Source organism: Ochotona princeps, chromosome 5 (assembly GCF_030435755.1).
Source record: "Ochotona princeps isolate mOchPri1 chromosome 5, mOchPri1.hap1, whole genome shotgun sequence".
In the NCBI taxonomy this organism is placed as follows: domain Eukaryota; kingdom Metazoa; phylum Chordata; class Mammalia; order Lagomorpha; family Ochotonidae; genus Ochotona; species Ochotona princeps.
The window spans coordinates 60,443,341-60,466,981 of NC_080836.1; the positions used below are offsets into that span (position 1 = coordinate 60,443,341).

A 23,641-nucleotide genomic window follows, 5' to 3' on the forward strand; every position below is an offset into this window, starting at 1 on the left:
TATTTCATCTTTTTATGGCTTAACAGCTAGCTGGATAACAATATGTTGTCGTGACTACTATCTCTATTTATAGATGATATGAAGAGTGTACTCAGAAAATCCTAGATAATCAATGATAATTTCAAACAATAAAAAGAAATCTCACCCACAATACAGGATATTAGAAGCAAAACTCAGTCTTAACTTACATACACAACTGTAACTATAAATCTTGAAATAGCAAAATGCCAAAATAATAAAATATTTATGAATAAGTTTAACAAGTGCTAATTACATGAAAAAACTTTAAGAAAATTAGATATAAAAATACAGCCAAATGCCAGCCATCCCTTGGTTTTGCTTGATGAGACCTAAATACTATCAAGATGTAAGTTCTAACAAATATATTCAGTAAAAAAATAGCAAGTTTCAACATATATGTTCATAAAAAATATATTTTGAAAATATCTACAAAGGTAAACCATAAAACACTGCAAAATAATCTATCAGGGGAATTAGTCTTAATATGGACTGCTGTAAGATTTGGCAGTTCTGTAACTTTTTGAGATACTTCCACAATGTTTTCCATAAAGGCTGTCCTAATTTATATGCATTTCACATTATCATAAAAGCTTGCTTTTTCTTTTTGGATAGAAGTCATTCAAATAAGTATATTTATATCTTGCTGTGGTTTCAATACACAGTTGTCTAGAGATGTAAAGTATCCTTTTACACACACCTATAGACCATTTGTCATCTTAGAAGAAAGCCAAAACAAACACGTGGTTTATGAATGATTTTTTTGCCCCATGGTGGCGGTAACGGGCGACTTCATATGGGGCCTGCCTGGAGTCTTCTTGACTCTGAGCACCCTGCAGCGGGTGACTCTGAATGGGGCCTGCCAAGGGTCCTCTTGACTCTGAGCACCTGGTGGTGCTGGAGGTAACCCTGGATTGGACTTGCCTGGGTGCCAATGGTGCCTGTCGAAGTCCTCAGGCCACCCAGAGGCATGCTGTGAGGCCTTGCAGGTGTGAGCTCATGGGAGTGTGAGAGGGTGGCACAAGTGAGGGTAAGTGGGAACCTGTGGATTCATGTCCATGTGAGGAATAACTACTGCAGGACCTCCATAGGCAAGGCCACTGTACTCGCAGGTAAGCAAGGGTGCTAAGATCAAGTGGTTTGGAGGGGGAGAATGAAAAGTCCTCTAAAGTCAGACTGAAGTAGCAGCACACATAGGAGACCTGAGCTGGGGTAGTTAGCACAAAACATCACTGAATACTATTCACTGACACACACTAAGCCTAGGGCTTGGGGACTACCTGGCAGGGCTAGATCACAGTACTCACCAGTGAGTCACAACAGGGAATGGATAAAGTTAGGCTGGGTCATGACACTAACCAACATGTGAGAGATCAGGTCTGGAGGCACACTACATTGGGGGGTGGGTATGTGGGTTCACCACTGTGAAACTGCAATATCTGCTGGCATGTGCAAGGTCTGTGTCTGGGAACAGGCCTGGCTGGGGGAGTAAGGGGATGCCCCAGCTAGGTGAGGGTTCCCACCACTGAGTACAAGAATCGGAATGTGGTCAGTAGGCTGGGCTGGACATGGCTGCAGTCTCCTTCAGCATGGATATGGACTGCATCTAAGGAACACACACTGGGCTAGCACCCACTGGGCCTTGTGAGAGCCAGGGTGGGTATAGAATGGTCTGGTTTAGATCTCAGCTGCCAGTGAATCATGTGAGAGCTGTTTCTGGGAGTGGACCAGGTAATGGCTGGGCTGTAACATCCAACAGTAAGAACTGGATTGGATGTGGGCCAATTTGGCAAGGATACCATTCCTGCCAGGACGAGAGGTAGACAAAGTCAACTTAGGCCAAGATCCCACTGATGTGCAGGAGATCTGTCACTAGGAGGAGATCTGATAGAGAAGCTTGGGGAGCTCCATTGCCAGGACACAGTCCCTACAGGTAAGTTCATCAACCAAGCCAAGAAGCAGCTCAGACCACACCAGGTTACAATATGCACCAGCATACATGTGAGTCAGGACTGGGAGCGGACCAGGCTGGGCCAGTTCAGAAATATCCACTAGCAGATGTGAGAACCAGGATGGGGTGCAGGACATGCCCCCAGGTCTGGTCACAACACTAGCCAGTCCACATTAGGACCAGGACTGGGTGTTGGCTGGACTGGACAAGGCTGCAATACCCACCAGCAAGAGCTGGAACTTGGGGTAGGCTGGACAGACCCAGGTTGAAGCACCCACTGGTAGAGCCAAGGAAAGGCAAGCCATGCCAGTCTGAAGCACCGTGGGGTCCAGATCCATGAGCCCCAGGTACAGGGGGAATGGCAAGGCCCATGTCTCCTGGCTTGGGTACTTGGGCCTGCATGCATGGTGGCTGCTGGGTTCATGAGCCCTGGGGGGCGGGAGAGGACTGTCCAGCAGGGCCTGGGTTGCCTGGCTTGGGTTTCTTGGGCCTGTCTATGAAAACTCATCCCCTTAGTGGAAAAGACGGAGCAGTGGATGGCAGGCCCGGATACACATGGAGGATATGGCAGCCCATTGGAGCCTGCGGAAAACATCTGGTACCATAGCAGAGGAAGGAGAGCAAATTGAACAAGCCCCCCAGTCAAATAATGACAGCAAAATCGGGATGAATGGAGACTGTAAGGTTGACTGTCAGCCAGTGAACATTGGAATGGTCCCCTCACCCTCGATGGCCAGATTAACAGCATGGCAGAACCCTTGGAGTGTGCACCACAACACATCAGGACCCTGGGTTGATATCAGGTGGTCATTCCCTATCCCCAGGTACTGGGGTTGTGGCTTCTCCCCTCAGCTCCCCTCCTTCCCCCAGACACAGGAAGAGAAATAGAAAATGTGGAAACAATGATCACACCCACTTTTCCTTAACCCTCTATCCTTCCCACTCTGATCAGCAGTGTAAACATCATTAAAATAAAAATTAGGGCCCAACGCAATAGCATAGTGGTTAAAGTCCTTGCCTTGCACGCGCTGGGATCCCATATGGGCACCGGTTCTAATCCCGGCAGCTCCACTTCCCATCCAGATCCCTGCTTGTGGTCTGGGAAAGCAGTCGAGGACGGCCCAAAGCCTTGGGACCCTGCACCTGCGTGGGAGACCCGAAAGAGCTCCTGGCTCCTGGCTTCGGATTGGCTCAGCTCCAGCCGATGCGGCCACTTGGGGAGTGAACCATGGGATGGAAGATCTTCCTGTCTCTCCTCCTCTCTGTATATCTGCCTTTACAATAAATAAATAAATAAATAAATAAATTTTTTTAAAAAGATAAAAATTAAAAATTTAATATATAAAAAGAAAGTTTTTTCCTATTCTTTATCGTTTCACTTTTATTGCTTGCATTGTGATGCAGAAGTTTGCAATGTGATACAATCCTGTGTCTGTTTCTGCTTTTGCTGCCTGTGCTATTGAGTTCATTTCTAAAGAAAATGATGGTCCAGTCGAAATGCATGGAACTTTTTCCCTAATTTTTCTTCTAATAGCTTTACAGTTTTAGGTTTTACATTCAGGTCTTCAGTCTTTTTTCTCATTCTTTCTGGGACAAAGATAGATCTTTGGCACAAAGGGTAAAAAATTGCTAAACGTAAAATCAATACCTTATGTCACCCACAAAATTAACCCTAAATGAACATGTGGTCTAAAATTAAACAAGTATGAAAATCAATCTTTTCTATAAACTTGAAGTTTTTCTAGTGTGACTCAAAAAGCAAATGCAATGATAAAAAGTGTCAATATAACCATGTAAAAGTTTTGAAATAAAAATTTTCATGGAAAAACTACAACTCTAAGTAAAAAAAAAGTATGTATTGGAAGAAAAAATACTACTACTATCACAGGAAAATGTTCACATCTATTTCAAAATTATAAAACAAAAAAAGTTAACCTTGAAAGACAGGGCACCCTGTAACAAGTTCACTCCAGAGGGGCCTGTGCCTTGGAAAGTGTCACAAATCCAGCAGTGCCCGGGGAGTTCTCACTGGCCCTCGAAAATCCAGGGGAAAGGGTGTAAATCTTGCGAGAAAAAAAATGAGCAGTAGTCAAGTGACATGCAGCCAAATTATAAGATTAAAACTGACCATAAACAGAAAAAATGCTCAAGTTTACCCATATTTTAAAAGCGAATTCAAACTATCTTAACATACCATTTCTTGCCATTCATGTTGGAAACGTTCTAAAGCATGAAAATACCATCTGTTAGTGATGGTATGCGGAAACGCAAGCTTTCATACACTGCTGCTAAACAGGAAAATGGTATAAATTCCATGGAAGAGAACTTGTCAACATCTACCCAAGCTGTGTAAGCACTTGAAGTCAGAAAACCACTTCAAGATTCACCTCCAGAACCAACAGACACAAAATGATTCAGTGCAACACTATTCGTACTCACACACATTGAAAAACTATGAGTTTTACATTTTGTGTCACAATGAACTTCTTTCATGTGAATTTTCCATTAACTTGAAGTAACCTTGCATTAAAGTTTACAAAAGGATTTATATTGCATTACTTTATGAACAAAATTTTAGATACGCAAAAAAGGTGATAACTGAAAAGAGAAACCATACCAACACGTTAGTTTCCTATAGCAAGAGAGAAGAGACAAAATATTGAAAACTTTACTTCTTATGGAAACATGTCATATGTGTTAAAATTATGTATCAATGAAAATGATAGGTCAAATGAGGAAAATGAATAAAAAACAAAATAAAGTCAGTTGTATTTCAAATGAATGGCATAACCATGGCAAGGAGGGGAAACTAATGCAGTAATTTTTAACACAGTACTTGAAATATATATCCGGTCCTGAAGGCTAAATAAAGAACTGTCAGCAAATCTTTAACTCAATTGGCTTATTCTTCACAGTGATTAATACTATTCTACTCATACTGTGAAATTGATTTTTGCACATCACCATTGAAAATATGGGTAAATGTATTATTGTATCATTAGGAATTACAAATATCAATATAAACTAAAAAGTTCTAATAAATCGCCTTAACCCTGTCTCTTGCAAGCTTCTAGAAGTTACAACACCCCATAAGCAATGAGGAGACCCAGCTCCTAAATCCTGCTTCGTTTGTCAGTTTCCTTAAAAGGGAAGGAAGTCTCAGAGAAATGACTGATTCCAGGACTGGTGCATGGCAGGCACACAATATGAATATAATACCTTACTGTGATAAAATTTAAACAGTGCTACAATACTTATATAACCAGAATGAAAAACCTCAGAAGGCAGTTTTAAGGGGATTCTCAAAATATTTTCAGAGAAAATTCAAATTTGCCTTGTGTTACAAGAAAATTCCATATCTTTCTGCCTAAATCCTATGCTTTATTTTATTTCCAGACACTCACGTCCACCAATGCATAAAACACTGAGATGTCATTTTCCTTACTCAGCTTATTTTATTTTAAAAAATTCTGGCCATCTTCTTTTGGGGGTCTGGCAGCCCCCAAATAAGCATGACATTTTCAATTCATACCCATGGATGTAACAGTCAAGTACATAAAAATGGCATCAACTATGCAATGTTAACATGAACCAAGCTTATAATTGCTGTTCTAACTAAATTCCAAAATGAAACAATATCAGGCCTAGCATGGTAGCCTAGCAACTAAAGTCCTCGCTTTGCACGCACCGGGATCTCCTATGGACACCAGTTCTAATCCCAGCAGCTCCACTTTCCATCCAGCTCCCTGCTTGTGACCTGGGAAAGCAGCTGAGGACAGTCCAGAGCCTTGGGACTCTGCACCTGTGTGGGAGACCTGGAAGAGGCTCCAGGCTCCTGGCTTTGGATCAGCACAGTTCTGGCCATTGTGGCCACTTGGGGAGTGAATCAACAGATGGGAGATCTTCCTTTCTGTTTCTCCTCCTCTCTGTATATTTGACTTTCCAATAAAAATAAACCTTAAAAAAAGAATATCCTGAAACCATCCAGCCAAACACATAAAAGACAAATTACATAAGAATTAACTATAAACTAGTATACTGAGAACCAACACTTTGAGTATTTACAGTTAATGTATAAATATATATACACCCAAATGAGAGTTAAGAAGATAGCACAATTAGTTATCTCAAAACCAGCAGCTAATAAAACAATGTCAGGGTGACATTAGATTTTCTTTGCAGCAGCACTTCAGACTATGAAATCTGCCTTCCAACTCTCTAGGTGTTGAGAGAATATAGCTAGTGAAAAACAAGTCCACTGGAACCAGATGGCCCAGCTCTGAGTTCCAGTTCCACACCTTGACAGCTGTGTGAACTTGTACAAACTCTGCACCCCTTCAAATCCTCCTCCCAGCCTGAATGCAGAATAATAGCACTTGTCTCAGGAATACTGTAAAAATTATCAGTTGGCATACTTCAAATACATAATATCTTTCCTGGCACACGAAAAATTCTTAATTGCGATGACAGTGATCATAGCAATGAATTGTTAGTAAATAGGCAGTAACTCCCACCCAGCCCTCTGTAAGATGACATTTAATGAAGAGCGAAGCAGTGAAGGGGCACACATCCCAAAGAAACTCAACAAAAGCTGACAGCATTGTTAGGTAACAGGAACAAGTCCCCTTTATTGAGGATCTGTGTTTTTTTTTAATAAAACTTTAAGAGTCTTGATAGGTTATCAAGACTAAGAATAACAACTGTATTTTACAAATACATCAAAGACCAAAGGAAGACATGAAGGCACATCACTAAGCAATCAGCAAATCCAAGAACCAAACCATATCACGTCAATAAAAATCCCATCTTTTACATATGTTAGTTCGCAAATGCAATAGATACAGTTTTCCCCATTTATTGACATAAAAAAATAAATATTGTTCCTAACCACTAAAGTCTAGGGTGGTCATCCCTCTGAACCAGCTGGGCTGTGCCACCACCCCAATCTGACTTTCTAATGTTGGTGAGGGGCATTTTTAAAAGTCTGAAAACAACACCTTACAAAGTTTGGATTTGAGTCTTTCATTTGCTACATATTAAAAGAGCAAATCTTAATTTCTGATAATAGACAATGTATAGATATTTCATCTACATAAATATATAGATATTTCATCTATGACACTATTTCTAGAAAGGAAAGAAGGGGTAAAGCTGGACACTGGCTTGTGCTATGCCTATTAGCACTGCTATCCCCTTACATTTCAGAGGAATGCCGCCCCTTGCTGAATATCAAGAGTCCAGCACCAGATGGTCTTCCTGGCGAATTCCACCAGATTCTTCAAAGTCTTCCATCTCCATGACCCACTGATACAATCTTCTCTAATGCTTCAGACTTCCCAAAATGTATAAACATGGCAATAATAATTCTGACTACATGACATACTTATTTCCTGTCTTTCAAAACATGCACACTAACATTTTCCTTTAAAAGTTAAGGATCTAAACATTCTCATAGGAGATAGTGTGGTAGAATGGAAATCCATGTAGGTTTTTAACTTTAAAAATGTGGATGTGAAATCTTCCTCTACCATTTTATAAGTACCTAAGCCAGAGCAACTTGATCTCCAAGTTGTTTCCTTAACCATGTAAGGACAAAAAATACTTGGCCACATTCAAACTGTTGCAATGAAGAAGAAATGAGTTGATGTACGCCCAGAGCAACAAGGACAATGCCTGACACAATATATTCAGCTTGCCAGCAATTACTGAGTCCGGCACTATATGCATCATTAGACATAAAAAGTTCTAACAAATTCCTGTTAAGCATTTATTATATGTAAAACCCTATTCCAAATACATAACAGCCTCTGTTAAAAAGAGCCTACAGCCTAGTAGCTCACCATCTCACAAGATGCACAATTAGAAGTCAAAGGTAGGAGGTCTCCATGCATGCTTCAGTCACATTTGCAGATTTTTTTCAAGCCCAGGCCTTGAACTTCAAACAGAAAGTCACTGAGTAACTAAGGAGTGAGAGGTGCCGTGTAATCAGATGGAAGTTGTTAGATTTGCTACTCCAAGAATTGGCAGGTGAAAAGCAGTGGGAACAGAGTACACAGCTTGTAATTGTGTGTTATGAAAGACCCAGGAACCCTGCCATAAAAACAGCCTTCCTCTTTCCCATCGCTTGTCATTTCATTGAAAGAAGACAAAGTAAACAGAGAGAAGGCATATGGTGGGATCCAAGAGCGATCCTGACAACCTCTTAACAGGATGTAACATGCACAGGGCAGGAGGGACGGACCCCAGAGTGGAACAGGAGGACAGGAGGAGGCCTGCATCCTAACCCTGGAGACTCCCGGTACCTCACGAAGGACTATCAGTATGGGCACCAATGACTATATCCAAACTGTCAAGATCACAGGAAATTGTAGTGCCCTCGTATGCCGAGAACTCTGAGGTCAACCATTCCCTATCGGATCTCCCACACGGGATGGAAGAAGCCCAGACCCCTCCTCACAGGGTCTAATGTCATCAGAACAGCCAGGAGCCCTGAGCGGTCCACAGAAACAGAACTGTAAACTTCCTTCAAGACTCAGGAGAGGAGCTTTCTCTGGTCCTTACTTAGCTCCAACTTTGGCTCCCCACCCTCTCTTGCAATGACCATCAGGGTCGCTCCAGAGTCCCCCAAATTAGATCAGATAGTCAGACACAGACCAATAAAGAAAGCTTAGGACAGACAGGAAAAAGTCAGCTTGGACTCCCATATACCTTACTAGGTAGGAAAAAAGATCAGTTACTCCTTATTAAGGAATTGAAGATTTCTCTGCTCACCCCTCCTAAAACTCTTCTGCTCCTCAGTCGTGAACATATGGCTTGTCAGAGTTATAAGCCTGTATGGACTATCCTAAAATTCGCAAAGCTCAGTAAAGATCACGCTTGAATACTATAAGCTGCTAAATATAAATATGAAAAAAGACACGAGACAGCTGAATAGTACCCTATAACCATTTTAAGGTTTATAGCAGCTGGTTATGTATAAACTAAAATTGAGATGTCAAGGAAGTAGTTACAGGATGTGGTTAAGAACTTGCATTTTCTAACACACTGATCACTCAATATCATGTCAATTAACTTCATGATGTTGTAAATTTCCATATTTCTTCCTATTGTTCAATTTGTGTGGTGGCTCTTCATTGGAGGGGATGATATTCTGCCAGCTCTACTTTCAGACCAAGAATGGCCTCTCAATGAAACTGTTGAATTTATCTGGACAATAAGATGCTGGACACTCTGCATGGTCCATACCAGCAATGACGGAATTATGACTGCCTATGAACTGTACTACTGTAACAATATGGAGGCATTCAATATGTGGGGAGGGTTTTGGGGGGGTTAAGAGAATCCCAGAGCCTATGGAACTGTGTCATAAAATGAAGTAATAACTTAAAAAAAGAGAAAATGAACTCTGAAAACTATCATTTTCTATTTAACACATTTTTAAAAAACTAAAATTAGATCTCCTTACTTTAGTGATGTTAGTGGTTAAAAATGGTTGATTCTCAAGCCATTCCCCCAAGCTTCAGCAGTTTGCCATTGCAAATTTCCAAATATCTACCTCAAACAACAACAAATATATACAGGAAATTATAACTCCTCCCATAAAAGATGTACATAAATACCACAAAATTTCATTACCATTAATGGTAGTCTAATGAATGCCAGAGGGCTTAACAACAATGTCTTGCATTTTATGAAAAGTTGTGTATTCCCTACTTACACATACTGTGAGGATGCTGCTTTATTACTTTTTACTTCATTTATTTCCACAGAAAAAATTAAGTGATATTCCATTACACTCTTATTTTAGAACTATATTGAACTTTCAGTTTTTCTTCTGAGCATTGGTTAGGAAAATTTGCTAAGCAGCAAAACCTAATCATCAGTCACAAAATCAAAGTTATAAAACTTCCTTTGGGTTAACAAATAGAAATACCTGCCATCTTAATATGTAAGTCCAGTTATCTTAGATAACTAGGAAATCTCAGGGAATACTACACAGATAAGAGTTCTTTCTCTATGTTGCCTATTTCAAAAGGCTGGAGCTCTGATCAAAATGTTAAGAAATGAGTACTGGAGACAGAATCTTCAAACAAGATGTAAGTATTTCCTAAAAAGTGTTTCAAGTGCTTTTCTCAGGATAGACACTCACCTACACAGTAAATACAATCCACTTCGGGATAGCATTTCATTAGTATTTCAGGATATGCCCCTAGCCTCCTAGACAGAGCATGTGAGTTAGGAATTCATGCTCTGGTCCAAAACATCTGTGGAGTTGCTTCAAGCTCCTCTAGCACCCACCAGAGGTTTTGATCTTAGATGAAAACTAGTTTTTGAAAAGTTGGTTTCCTCATGTGTAAACTAGTAGATGCAGATGATTATTTTTTAATTTACTTAATTTTACTGTTTTCTAAGTGCTGTATTATTTTAATTCCTCAAACCTCCTTCTCTCTCGCGCGCGCGCTCTCTCTCTCTCTCTCTCTCTCACACACACACACACACACACACACACTCTCACCCATAAATAACTTCAGTTTTTTATACAAAACTCAGTTTGTTCCTGGTGCTCTTATGAGGATTTAATGAGATAAAATTGCTTACAGAAGTATCTGACACACTATAAATGCTTAATAAATGTCAGCTATTATCATTAGGATTAATTTTTTAAAATAATGACTTCCCTATAATTCAATAAAGAAATATTAATTTAGTTAACAGCAAGCAATCTTAATTGAGCATTTTACTAGAAACATTTACAGTCTACTTAGTACTTCATTATAGCCACATAAAATCTGACAATGCCCACCTAAATTGTTTCCCCAAAGATGTTTAGTTGCACAATGGAAGGCACTTTTCCCCAGGAAAAGGATATGCAATCTGTCCATGCCCGCAATGATGGACATATGACTGTGTATGAAGAACCATACTACAGTAATGATACAGGGAAACTCAGTGAGGGAGAGGGAATTAGGGAGGGTTAAGGGAAATCCCAGGGCCTATGGAACGGTATCATAAAATGATAATAAAAAGAAGTTAAAAAAAAGATGGACTTAAAACTGCTATTGAAGGACTATTCTATTATAATAATATAGGGGAAATTAGTGGGGAGAAGAGTCTAAGGGAGGGCAAAAGGGAAATCCCTGAACCTACAGAACTCTATCATAAAATAGACTCCCCCCAAAATAGCATACTAATCTCCATCCTCAAATCTGTCAGTAACTGAAGGTCCACCATTATTCTATGTGCCAGTTGTCTTTCAATATGAATAACACTGATTAGAAGCAAAATATAATATCCTTCTTAGAATAGAAATGCTACAATGGCCAACACTGTAGCATTCCCAACCATTGCAGTTCATTCCATTGTAGTCTTCCCAACCCCTTGGGAAGACTAGCTGAAGTCACCCGTCCCAAGAATAAACAGGAAGTGTCTGCAGCATTAACTCTACTTGATATCAGTTGAAAGGCTAGTGAGCAAATTGGAACTGATGTTAGAAGAAAAACAAGTTTGAAGGGAACCCTATAGCAGGCTTTTAACAGAAACTTGAAAGTGTAAACTTAAATGATTCAGGAATAAGCATTGATTAACCTTTAATACAAGAAAAGAATATGCTGAAACCCACAATTAATCCATGCAAGGATATTTGGTGTTTGTGGAATGCTGGATTCTAATTATGTTCATTAAACCAAATTGTTTTACTTGAATATTTAACAGTCATAGTTCTTGAATTTGGCAACACATTAGAATCACTAAAGATATTTCTAAAAGAAACCAGTTTCTGCAGCCTATTTAGATCTACTTAATCAGAACCTCTTAATTTTTAGTGAAAAGGAAATTGCTAACAAGGGTAAATATTCCAAAAATGAAATTTATATTGCATGTGTCTCAAAAAATACTATCCTTTTTGATGATGTGCAATTATTCAAAGATTTTGCTTTCTCACTTGTTCCATCATTTTAAATGTTCTTTTAAGGCTCATTCTTTATTGGAAAGGCAGATATATGGAGAGGACAGACAGATCTTCCATCTGCGGGTTCACTCCCCAAATGGCTGCAATAGCCAGGACTGAGTTGATCTGAAGACAGGAACTTCTTCCACGTCTCCCACACAGGTGCAGAGTTCCACAGCTTTGGGCCATCCTACACTAATTTTCCAGGCCACAAGCAAGGAGCTGGATGGGAAGTAGACCAGCCTGGAAACAAATCAGCATCCATATGGGATCCCAGCACTTTGCGGGAGGATTAGCCAAATGAGCCATCACACTACTTTTTTTTTTTTTAAGATTTTATTATTATTATTGGAAAGCCAATACAGAGAGGAGGAGAGACAGAGAGGAAGATCCTCCGTCCGATGTTTTCACTCCCCAAGTGAGCCGCAACGGACCGGTGAGCGCCGATCTGATGCCGGGAACCTGGAACCTCTTCCAGGTCTCCCACGTGGGTGCAGGGTCCCAAAGCTTTGGGCCATCCTCAACTGCTTTCCCAGACCACAAGCAGGGAGCTGGATGGGAAGTGGAGCTGCCGGGATTAGAACCGGTGCCCATATGGGATCCCGGGGCTTTCAAGGCGAGGACTTTAGCCGCTAGGCCACACCGCTGGGCCCCATCACACTATTTCTAATATATCCTCAGTTCTACGATGCTAAATTCTTGGCAGCCTAATGATGTGGCTTGTCGTATGCACGGAACCTTACACACAGTGAATTTTTCACACTGCCACACTGGAATGGAAATGGCTCAAAACTTTGAACTAACATGCTATATTCAAGAGAACAATAGCTTCCACTATTCCTTTACTAAGCATATCAGTTTTAAACACATGCAATTAGACATTTTAGGAGAGAACCAAATGGATGGGGTAAAATTTAAAAATTCAGTAATACATGTATGTCCTTCAAAGAACTAGATGGTGCTACTAGTTACTAAGAATACAACAGAATCTACTTTTTCTGAATATCCAGCTCAGAAAGCAATAAAAAATTCAAGGAATGTTTTTAAAAACATACTTAACTTAGAAATATATTATTAAGAAGATTTATTTGGAAGGTAAAGGGAGGGAGGTAAGAAGGGAAGTAGGGATTTCCATTTGCTGGTTCATTCCCCACATGGCTGCAACAGCCAGAATCGAGCTATGTTGAAGCCATGAGCATCTTCTGGTCTCCCACATGGGAGCAGGAGCCCAGACACTTGGGCTGCCACCTGCTGTTTTCCCAGGGATTTAGAAGGTAGCTGCAGAAGAAGCAGAGCAACCAGGAATCAATCCGGTGTCCATATGGGATGTCCACATGCAGGCAGTAGTTTTAATTGCTATGCCACAATGCCAGCTCCAACATTTATTTTTTTAAGTCAACTTCAGCATTTAGTAAAATATGTGTATGTTTTAGTTTGTAAAACAAATGTTATGAAAAGGAAAATTGTTAAACTATATATTTATGAGCAACTTTTATTGAAAACAATTATATGGTAATTCTGTTCATTTAAAATGGTTGCCAGAAATAAGTATTTGAGAAACGACAAGATATTTATGACATTTCTGTGTGGCAGTGAGTAAAACGCACATTACTATCTGTGAATAGGTAATCATCTTTAATAATGACTCAGATTTTAAAAGGTTTAGTTTGTAATGTCAATATAACTAAGTTTTTAAACATAAACCGAAATATCATTCATAAAAGTATTTTGACAGTGTTTTGTTCTCGGACAAGAACCTATACTCCTGTCAAGCTGCCTGTTCTGAATGTCAGCTTTGCTATTCATGTTCTCTGCTTATTTGTAGAGTTTGGCAGGTTAGATGCAGTTAGAACGCTGCTTGCCTAGAGGATGGCCCAGGACCTTGGGACCTTGTATCCACGTGGGAGACCCAGAACAAGTTCCTGGCTCCTGACTTCGGATCAACTCAGCACCAGCCATTGCAGCCACTTGGGGAATGAACCAGTGGATGAAAGATCTTTCTCTCTGTATTTCTTTCTCTCCATATATCTGCCTATCTAATAAAAAATAAATCAAATTAAAAAAAAAAAAAGAAATGCTGCTTTCCTCATCCCCAGGGAGAGCATTTCTTCAGCGCTGCAGTGCCAGGGCTTTACTTTCTCAAATGCTGCATTTTTAAAAAGATTTATTTATTTTTATTACAAAGTCAGATGTACAGAGAGGAGGAGAGACAGAGAGGAAGATCTTCCGTCTGATGATTCACTCCCCAAGTGACCGCAATGGCCGCTGCTATGCTGATCTGGAGCCAGGAGCCAGGAACTTCCTCCAGGTCTCCCATGCAGGTGCAGTGTCCCAAGGCTTTGGGCCATCCTCAACTGCTTTCCCAGGCCACAAGCAGGGAGCTGGATGGGAAGTGGAGCTTCTGGGATTAGAACCAGTGCCCATATGGGATCCCAGTGCATGCAAGGCGTGGACTTTGGCTGCTAGGCTACCATGCCTGACCCAAATGGCACATTTTTATTTTATAGACCATGCAAGTCTTACCTGGGCAGAGTCTTATTGGCTGGTTGCTCTTGAGCATTGTGGGTCATCCTGCTCTTCTTGATTAGTGATACTCGACCTGGAAGTTTCTAACTACTCTGCATTTGGTAATCATCTTTATTCTTTGCCAGGTAACTATTTCATCATCTATTATAGCAGTTGCTGCCATCCAATGAGGGCATTAGAAAGAAATGGGCTAAAAGAAAAGTAAGCCTGATCTACAAACCCATGAGGCAAAAAAAAGAAGCCCTCAAATCAAAATACATACTGTATAAATAAAGTCTAGAAATCCAAATTGCCTTGCAATTACATTTATGATGCTATTTATTGCACACAATGCAAATCATGATTTAGAGATTTAATATGCATTGAATTTATAAGGAATTGTAATCTGATAAGCATATTCTTTTCTGTACTATTAACCTTAGACTAAATACAGCTTTAAAATCTTTCAGCTAGCAGAGCATACACAAACCCACAGATTATCATTAAAACACTCTACATACACACACAGTTGTCACTAATGTGGATGAAAAAATTCTAAATTAGCCCAAGAGAAACAATAGAAAACCTATTTCCAAATAAGACTCACAAGTGAACTAACTTAAGAACTATGTCATTTCAGATCTCCTGAGTTTGTTTATGAAAGTGGTCACTGAAGATCTACTTCCTAAATCAGTCTTTTGAGGCCAGAATTACTATCATGTCTAAACTAAAAAACACTACAAAACACAAGAAGAACACAAATCAGCTTACTGTATGAAAATTGGTGCAAAAACTCAGTAAACCAAACTCAACAACATATTCAACAATATATTCAAAGGATTGTATATAATGATAAAGCCAGATTTATCCATAGAGGGCAAGGATAGGTGAAAATGGAAATCAAAGTAATATATCACATTAGCAGAGTGAAGAGAGAAAATAGGATCATGTCAATGACAGGTAAGCATATATACATATACACACACACATTTTCACACACGAACTGTATAATGGAGATTCATTTCAATATGAATCTCCATTACCAAATAAAAGGACCACATCCAATGAAACTATTAGATAGACTTTGGCAATAGGATACGAGACTGTCTACCTACAATGCCTACTATGCCTACAGTGCCATGACACACTAAACAGCAGAATGTTGGACTTGTGACTGTTGAAGGATGGTAATAATATGGGAAGACAGTGGGAGCAGGGGGAAGAGGGGGAAGGAGGGAATCTCTGTACCTATGGAACCATACCAAGAAAAAGTGTATGGCAAGGTTAAACCCCAACTCATAAAAAAAAAAACTCAACAAATTAGAATTATAAGCCATCTACTTCAACATAACCAATAGCTTTTAATCATAAACATAACCTGTTTAGATTGATAAGCGATATAACATATATAAGGCTATTGGATTTTCCCATAGGGAGTACTCACCTGCCAAAATTTTCTTGAGCTGTCTAAACCACACATCACAATGATCTTCACTTAAATTAATAAGATCAAGTGTAGAATTCTTTAACTTATTTCGTCCCTTTTTCAAGCAGATGAAAAGTGTGATACCTAGTAAAGTACCACTTCCCGGGTGTTTAGTACAAACACGCCGTTTCAGTTTCACAGAGAATACGTCCTTGAGTTCAATAAATTCTTCTTTACACTGCAAATTCAACTTGGCATCACCTAAAACAATAAAATAACATGGTTAACCTACAGCATTGTATCATAAATGTGTAAGTAAGAAATAAAGCCCAAAAATCTTTCTTATTTGTAATTTTATGAATTGTCCTGTGAGCTTTTGTTTCCATCTTAACACTGAAAATTGTGGCTGGCTGACTAGTAACAGTTCCCCAATATGGCTCCTTTGTTACAACCTACAGATGTCTTTAAGAACAGCCCTTCTAGTTCGGGCCTTGGGTTTGGGGGCAAGTGCCACTCCTCACAGTGTGGCGGCTGTGGGGGGTGCCCCTGCCGGGTCGGACCCAATGCTGGGGGCTCACGCCAAAGACACTGCCGCAAGGCAGTGAACGAGTCCTCGGCCTCACCCAGGGCAGCCAGTGCACCATGTGGTGCCAGGCTCTGCCTGCTGGTTGCCCGGCCAGGGAGCTCTGGGGCATTAGTCGTCTGAATTGTTGCTTAGGTAGCTCCAGGTTGATCCCACTGTGCTTCTGGGATCTCAGTCAATCCTTAACATTCCCAATGGCGGTAACTCCTCCTTTGAAGAAATTGGTAACGCAACAGAATGTACTGGGCAGGACTGAGCAAACCTTAATCTACAAGCAAAACTAGAAACCAGCATGGAGCACAGGTCATGCTGAGCCATGCTCTTGCACCTACTGGTCTATTTGAGTCAAGGACACTAAGTCACACTGTCTAAGGAAGAGGCCAGGACAAGTGAGGGACTGAGACAAGCTGAGTCAGAGCAACCACTGGCCTGCGCATGATCTATGGCTAGGAACAGGCCTAGTTAGGGAGGTAAGGGGACACCTTAACTGGGTTGAGGTTCCCACCAAGGGGCGCATGTGCTGGAATGGGGTTGCATTCTGTCTAGGAAACAGTTGCAATCTCCCGAGGCACTAGTGTGGACTGGGATTGGATGCACCAGGCCAGGCCAGACCCCTGGTGTCCTGGAGAACCAGGGTGGATGTGGGACTGACTAGGCTGGGTCTCAACCCCATACTGAGCCATGTGTGAGCTGTACGTGGATATGGACGAGCCACGGCTGGGCTGAAACATCCAACAACAAGAACCAGAACGGGGTGAAAGCAAGCCAGGAAAAGCCACTGTTCCTGCTAGGACAGGAGGTGAACTGAATAGGGCTGGCTCAAGGACCCCCTGGTATGCGCAAAATCTGGCATTGGGAGAGGTTCTGATGGAGGAGCCTGGGCAACTCCTCTGGCAGGACACAGTCCCTGCAGGTATGCGCAAGAAGCATGATAGGAAACAGCCCAGAATAGGCCATGGAAAGTTTCCCACTGGCATACATTTGGCATGGGTCAGGGGCAGACCAGGCTGAATCAGTTCATGTCATACACTGGTAACTCCGAACAGAGGAACAGAGTGTGGGTCGAGCCGGGACTGGTCATGACAAAACCATTGCACACTATGGAATGCTAGGGTGAGGTTGCCTGTACTGGATTTGACTGCACCACCCAACCAGCACGCGTGAGATCCGGGAAGGGAGGGGCAGAGTCAGCAGGGGGATTAAGGGGCTGGTCCCCTCGCCAGACAGCTACTCCCACTGGAGAGCTTGGGCTGGGATGGGGACAGACCAGACTAAGCAAGGCTGCAACACCTGTGCGCTGCACGTGGACTAGATCAGGGAAAAGCCAGGCTAGGCGGATTATTCCTGCTGGTGCAAGCATAAATTAGAGTGGGTGAGGGATGTTTGGGCTTAGCCACAGCATCAACTGGCAGAAGCTGGCACTGGGGACTAATTCTGTCAAGTCAAATTACAGAACCACCTGAAGAGTGGATAAACCGGGAGTGAGAGAGACCTGGGAGGGAAATAGTGGGTTCCCCCCTCTTGGGTCACTACTCTCGCAGGAGGGCATGAAAACTTAGATGGGGGCTGGGGTGGCTAGACAGAGAGGCACTCAACAACATCCGTGAGGGCTGGAGAGTTGAGTTGGTTAGATGGAACTAAGCTTTAATCCACTGACAAGTACAAGAGCCAAATAGGATGTGGGACAGACTGGACTAGTCTGCTATACATACTGGCAAACCAGGGTAGGGGGCAGGCCTGGTGGGGGTTATTGTGGGTCGCCCCGACTAGGTTGCAGCTCCCACTGGTTGATGCAAGGGCCGAGTGTGTGCTGGGTAGAGCCAGGCTGGACTGCAACACCCATTGGTTCCAGTGGAAATCAGGACTGAAAACAGAACCAACCCAGCAATTGAAACCACCAGCTGATCGTGGTGACGGACTGTGCCGGGCCCTGTGCTTGCTAGAGCATACAAGAATCTGGTCTGGGAATACCTCAAAGTTTCTTTGGAGATCTCCCCAATCGAACTGCTGGACTCAGAACCCTAGCCAAGAAAAGACAGAGGACAGAGCAAGTCAATCAACCACCTCAGCTATATGTTGGCAGCGAAATACTGGGCAAATGAAGACTCTATGATGGACAGTGTCAATCAGTGGATGACCTCATCGAGTGAAACTGGCAGCAATTCATAACTGGAGAACTATTAAAACCATCTGAGCAAGGATCTCAGAGCATGCCCCACATCCGGGACTTGGGGTAGGTGGGAAACTGGGTGGGGCTTCTCCGTCAATATCCCCCTTTACCTCAGATACATGATGGAAACAATATGGACATAATACTATTACCCACTTCCTTATACCCCCTGAACCTTTTTTTTTTTTTTACCATAATTAACTATGTAAAGATTGTCAACAAAAATACAGTTAAAACATCTCTCCAAGTGGTCATTTTTTCCATATTCTATGTACCCTTGAGCATGTTGTGTCTTTAAAAAAAAAAAAAACAGAAAGGAAAGAAAAAATTTTTTAATTGTAAAAAATGGAAAGTATTTTATTGTCATGATTGAACGTAAACTGTTACCTGCATTTTGTTCAGGTTTGACACATGAAAGACTCCATCTGTAATGAAAAGGAATAGAGATTCTTGCCTCATCTGTATTCCTGTGGGTGTGTTTTATGACTGCTAATTCTGTTTTACAAAACAGGGACCGAGACTGATAATTGTGTTTGATAAGTGGTAGTTGTGATTTGTTTTTTCTTTGATGGGATGAGATGATTCTTGTCACCTTTCGGTTCCATTAACTGAAGCCCACGTCTACCTTTTCTTCTATTTGTTTGATACGTAGAGAAAGATCGACAGAGCTCTCATCTGCTGGTTCACTTTCAAATGCTTGCACAAGCCAGGAGTTGGGATAAGGGCCATTGTTTCCCTCTTGGTGTGACAGGGATCTAATTTTTTTGAGCCACGGCTCCTCCCAGCAGGAGATTAGAGTCAAGGGCCAGGCTTGTGTCCAACTGAGGTACTCTGGTGTACAGTATGCAGGCATCCTAACCACAAATTTAAAGACTTACAGACCCCCATCAACCCCAGGAAATATGCAGATCTGATTTTTCAGTTAGATTTGGAACCTTGCTTAGTTTAAGTGCTTGGCTCATGCTTGCATGCACAGTACCTGGTTCAAGTCCTGTTTCTGCTTTTAGTACAGGTTCCTGCTAATGTACATCCTAGAAGACAGCAGGTACTTGTTTCCTGCCACCCACCCACATTGGAAACTCAGATTTCTAAACTCTTGTGTTTTGTCTATTCCAGTACAGGCTGCTACAGGTATTTGGAGAATGAACCAGCAGGCAGGAGGTCAGTCGGTCAGTTGATTGGTCTCTCTCACTCTCATCTCTTTCTGCCTCTCAAGTAAAAGTGAAAAAGTTAAAGGACAAGAACATTTACCAATTCTTTCTATGTGATGGTATGAAAAAGATTCCTGTAAGTTGACCTCTTCATTTGTGCCCTTACACATGTGACTATCACAAGGCCTACTAAGCTTCATGACATGGGATTTACGCAGTGATTTCCTGGTGCAGTAGGAAGGCTGCTCTGACTCACAGCTAGATCTGGAGGATGAGGATTCCTGCTCTGGTGGTTGAAGCAAGGCTTGGCTTTGTGAAATCACATGAAAGAGCCCCCCGGCCTGGGTTGCTCAGTCTACCTGAGCTAGCTTTCAAGGATTGTTCGTTCCTCCTTTGTCAGTTGACAAACAAGGTGCTTCTGTTTCCAAAAGTACACATTCAACTTACTGAAAATTGATGGAGGACATGTTGTGAGTGGTGCAAGAGGTGGGCCAAGTGGTGTATTTTCTCTTAAGACTAGAGAGTTAGAGAAAATGTTTTTTCAGTCCCACTATAAAATTTCTGATTTTGTGCTGCTGGGAAGCACCTATGCATAATAACTTTCTGTGATTTAAACAACTTAGCAGATAAAAAGGCTGAATTGTAACAAGGGGACAAGCTATGGCAGGGTTTTTTGTTTTGTTTCGTTTTTTAGCAAATTTTGATGAAAATAATGTTAAAACTTTAAAGGTAAATATGTGTGCTGCTGTAATCTTAAACATGTATTTTTCAAGCTGACCATTTGAAGGAATGTGTTCAGAATAGAAAAACATAAAATTATTTGGCTGTTTGTAAAAAAAAAAAAAAAAAAAATACATTAAAAAAAAAAAGAACAGCCCTTCTTTCTTTTAGCACCACAAAAATTCAAACTCAACTGGATTGTTCCAAGAGTCTTGTTTCTCTTAAAAGAACAGCACCAGACAGCTGAATAGTACCCTATAGCCATTTTAAGGTGGATAGAAGCCAATTGTATACAAACTAAAATTGAAATGTTAATGAAGTAGTCACAACGTGGTTAAGAACTTGCATTTTTTTTTAACATATTGGTTACTCAATACTATGTCAATTAATTCCATAATGTTGTAAATTGTTGTTGATGTTATGTTGGGGCTTTAAATTGATCAGGATAATATTCTGCCAGCTCTGCCTTCAGACCAGAGATGATCTCCCCAAGAAACTGTTGAATTCATCTGAACAATAAGATGCTGGACTCTATGCTTGGTATATGCTTGCAATGAAAGAATCTTGACTGAATTTGAACTGTAATACAGCAACAAGGTGGAGGAATCCACTATGGGAGGAGGGTACGGGAGGGGTTGGAGGAATCCAGAGCCTATAAAACCTTGTCACCCAAAGCAAAGTAATTAATAAAAAATATATATATATTTAAAAATGAATAAACACTTGAAAAATAAAACAAAGAAAAGCATCAGCAATGTGAAGAGGCAACCAAAAGAATGGGAGAAAATATTTTCAACTTAAGTAACTAACAGATTTAATGTCCAGGATCCAACAGGAGCTCAAGGAACTCAACAACAGAACCCAGTTAAGGAATGGGCAAAGGATATGAACAGCGTTTTTCAAAACATGAACCACAAATTGCAACAGACACATGGAAAAATGCCCATTATCACTAGGCACCATGGAAACAAATAGAAACTGCAATGAGCATAATGAGGTTTCACCTCTCCCCAATTTTGCTATCATCTGAAAATCAAAAAATAACAAGTGCTGCCAAGGACATGGGGAAGGTGTCCTAATACACTGTTGGTGGAAATGTAAACTAGTATAACCATTATGAAACAGTATGGGTATTCCTCCAAGATCTGAAAAATCAATCTACCATATGTCCCAGACATCCCATTCCTGGGAATTTATCCAAATGAAATGACATCAGCATATCAGAGTTATCTCTACTCCCATGCTGATAGCAGCTCATTTCACAATAGATACAATGTGAAATCAACCCAAATTTCCATCAACAAATGACTGGGTAAAGAAAATGTGGTTATATATGAACTGTATAGTACTACTCAGCCATAAGGAATGAAATCCTATCTTGTACAGCTAAACAAATCCAACTGCAAATTAGTAAGCTTAGTGAAATAAACTCGTCCCAAACAAATATCCTATGTTTTTTTCCGGTCTGAGGTAACTAATACACAGAGTACAAAAATACATAATCTATGTGAATGAAATTGGTATTCTGAGATTTAATAGTTTATAAATTTTATCAATATTTTTGAGGGACAGCGCTTTTCTACTTACTAACTGTTGGGTTTATTACTTAAGCGTTTGTGAAGTGAACTGAAAGTATGTCACTGTAAAAATTTTTAAATATGGAAGGAAAGGACAAGGCAAGGCTGATACAATGGGAGAGAAGGCGGAGTGGGAGGTATCACTATGCTTGTAAGTTTGTACCATGAGATACCTAAAATTTTCTCACCTTTTATAAATATCGTCATTTAAAAAGACATACAACTTGAAAACAAAATCTCCCACCATCTGCCAACAACAGAAGAAAAACTGATGCATTAGAAGAGAGTGTAGATACAGTCAGCTAGAGGAAACAAATAATAGGGACTATCACATCAAGATGTGAAGATACAACACAATATGCATCTCCACTTCCAAAGCAAAGATGGATTCCCAATGAAAGTGTTGAATGCATCTTGACAACAGGATGCTGGACTCGCTGCCACTACCTCTATCTACGATGTCAGGATTACTTCAATAGCAGAAAGATGGCCTCATGACTGTTATTGAAGGAGTATGCTATTGTAATAATACGGGGGAATAGTGAGGAGATGGAAATCGGGAATGGGGAGAGGGGAAATCCCAGAGCCTATGGGACTGTATCATAAAATACATTTTTAAGTATTTTTAGGGCCTGGCAGCGTGGCCTAGCAGCTAAAGTCCTCGCCTTGAAAGCCCCGGGATCCCATATGGGCACCGGTTCTAATCCCGGCAGCTCCACTTCCCATCCAGCTCCCTGCTTGTGGCCTGGGAAAGCAGTTGAGAACGGCCCAAAGCTTTGGGACCCTGCCCTCACGTGGGAGACCCGGAAGAGGTTCCAGATTACCGGCTTCGGATCGGTGCACACCGATCTCTCCTCCTCTCTGTGTATCTGACTTTGTAATAAAATAAATAAATCTTTTTAAAAAATAAGTATTTTTAAATTAGAAGAGAAAAAATTCATGAGACCAAGATTCTAATTCTGGGGAGGAAGAAGCGACCCCTGAAGGAATCAAATCATACTGTATTAATGTTGAAAAAGGAATGAAAGTTAGATACAACTTGTGATATGAAACACTGGCCATCCAACAGGCTGCTATTTTTTAAGTAAAAGTCACAAACTGGACTGGCTCACTGAAAAAATGCATATCAGGTACATCAGCTTCTGCTCTGCATGGTCCTATGAACCAGAAGGAAAGAATTGTCAAGAGAGACTTCCTGGTCCCTGAGACTGATGTATAATAAGTGTCTTTGGTTATCAATTATGTTCTACCTATTAATCATGAAAACTGTGCATATTTTTCAGAGGGTGTTGATTTGTGAAGAAGCATGTGGCTATAAGCTTGTTATAGCATTGTTTTATGCAGCTATAATCTATGCTAGAAAGGTAAGGGTGGAAGGGGAAACACCACATAGCCATTTAAGAAAAAGTCAGAAGTGGGAGATAAAAATGAGAAAATGCAAACAGTTTATTTCAGGTCCTGTATTACATGTTAAAGATTTATTCTACTTATTTGAAAGGCAGAGCAACAGAGATGCAGACAAGGAAAGAACTGTGGGGGAGGCATAGAATGACAACAATATCTTTAAGCCACTGGCTCACTTGCCAAACAGCCA

At 40.9% G+C, this 23,641-nt stretch overlaps 1 protein-coding gene across 1 annotated transcript in view; it reads right to left on the minus strand.

Annotated features, from left to right (window-relative positions):
- CERKL (ceramide kinase like) overlaps positions 1-23,641 on the minus strand; it is a 133,865-nt gene that overhangs the window by 61,070 nt on the left and 49,154 nt on the right. The window contains exon 2 of the mRNA XM_004577298.3: positions 15,865-16,107. Coding sequence (XP_004577355.2) covers positions 15,865-16,107 — 243 coding nt within the window. The remainder of the gene's footprint in view (positions 1-15,864; positions 16,108-23,641) is intronic.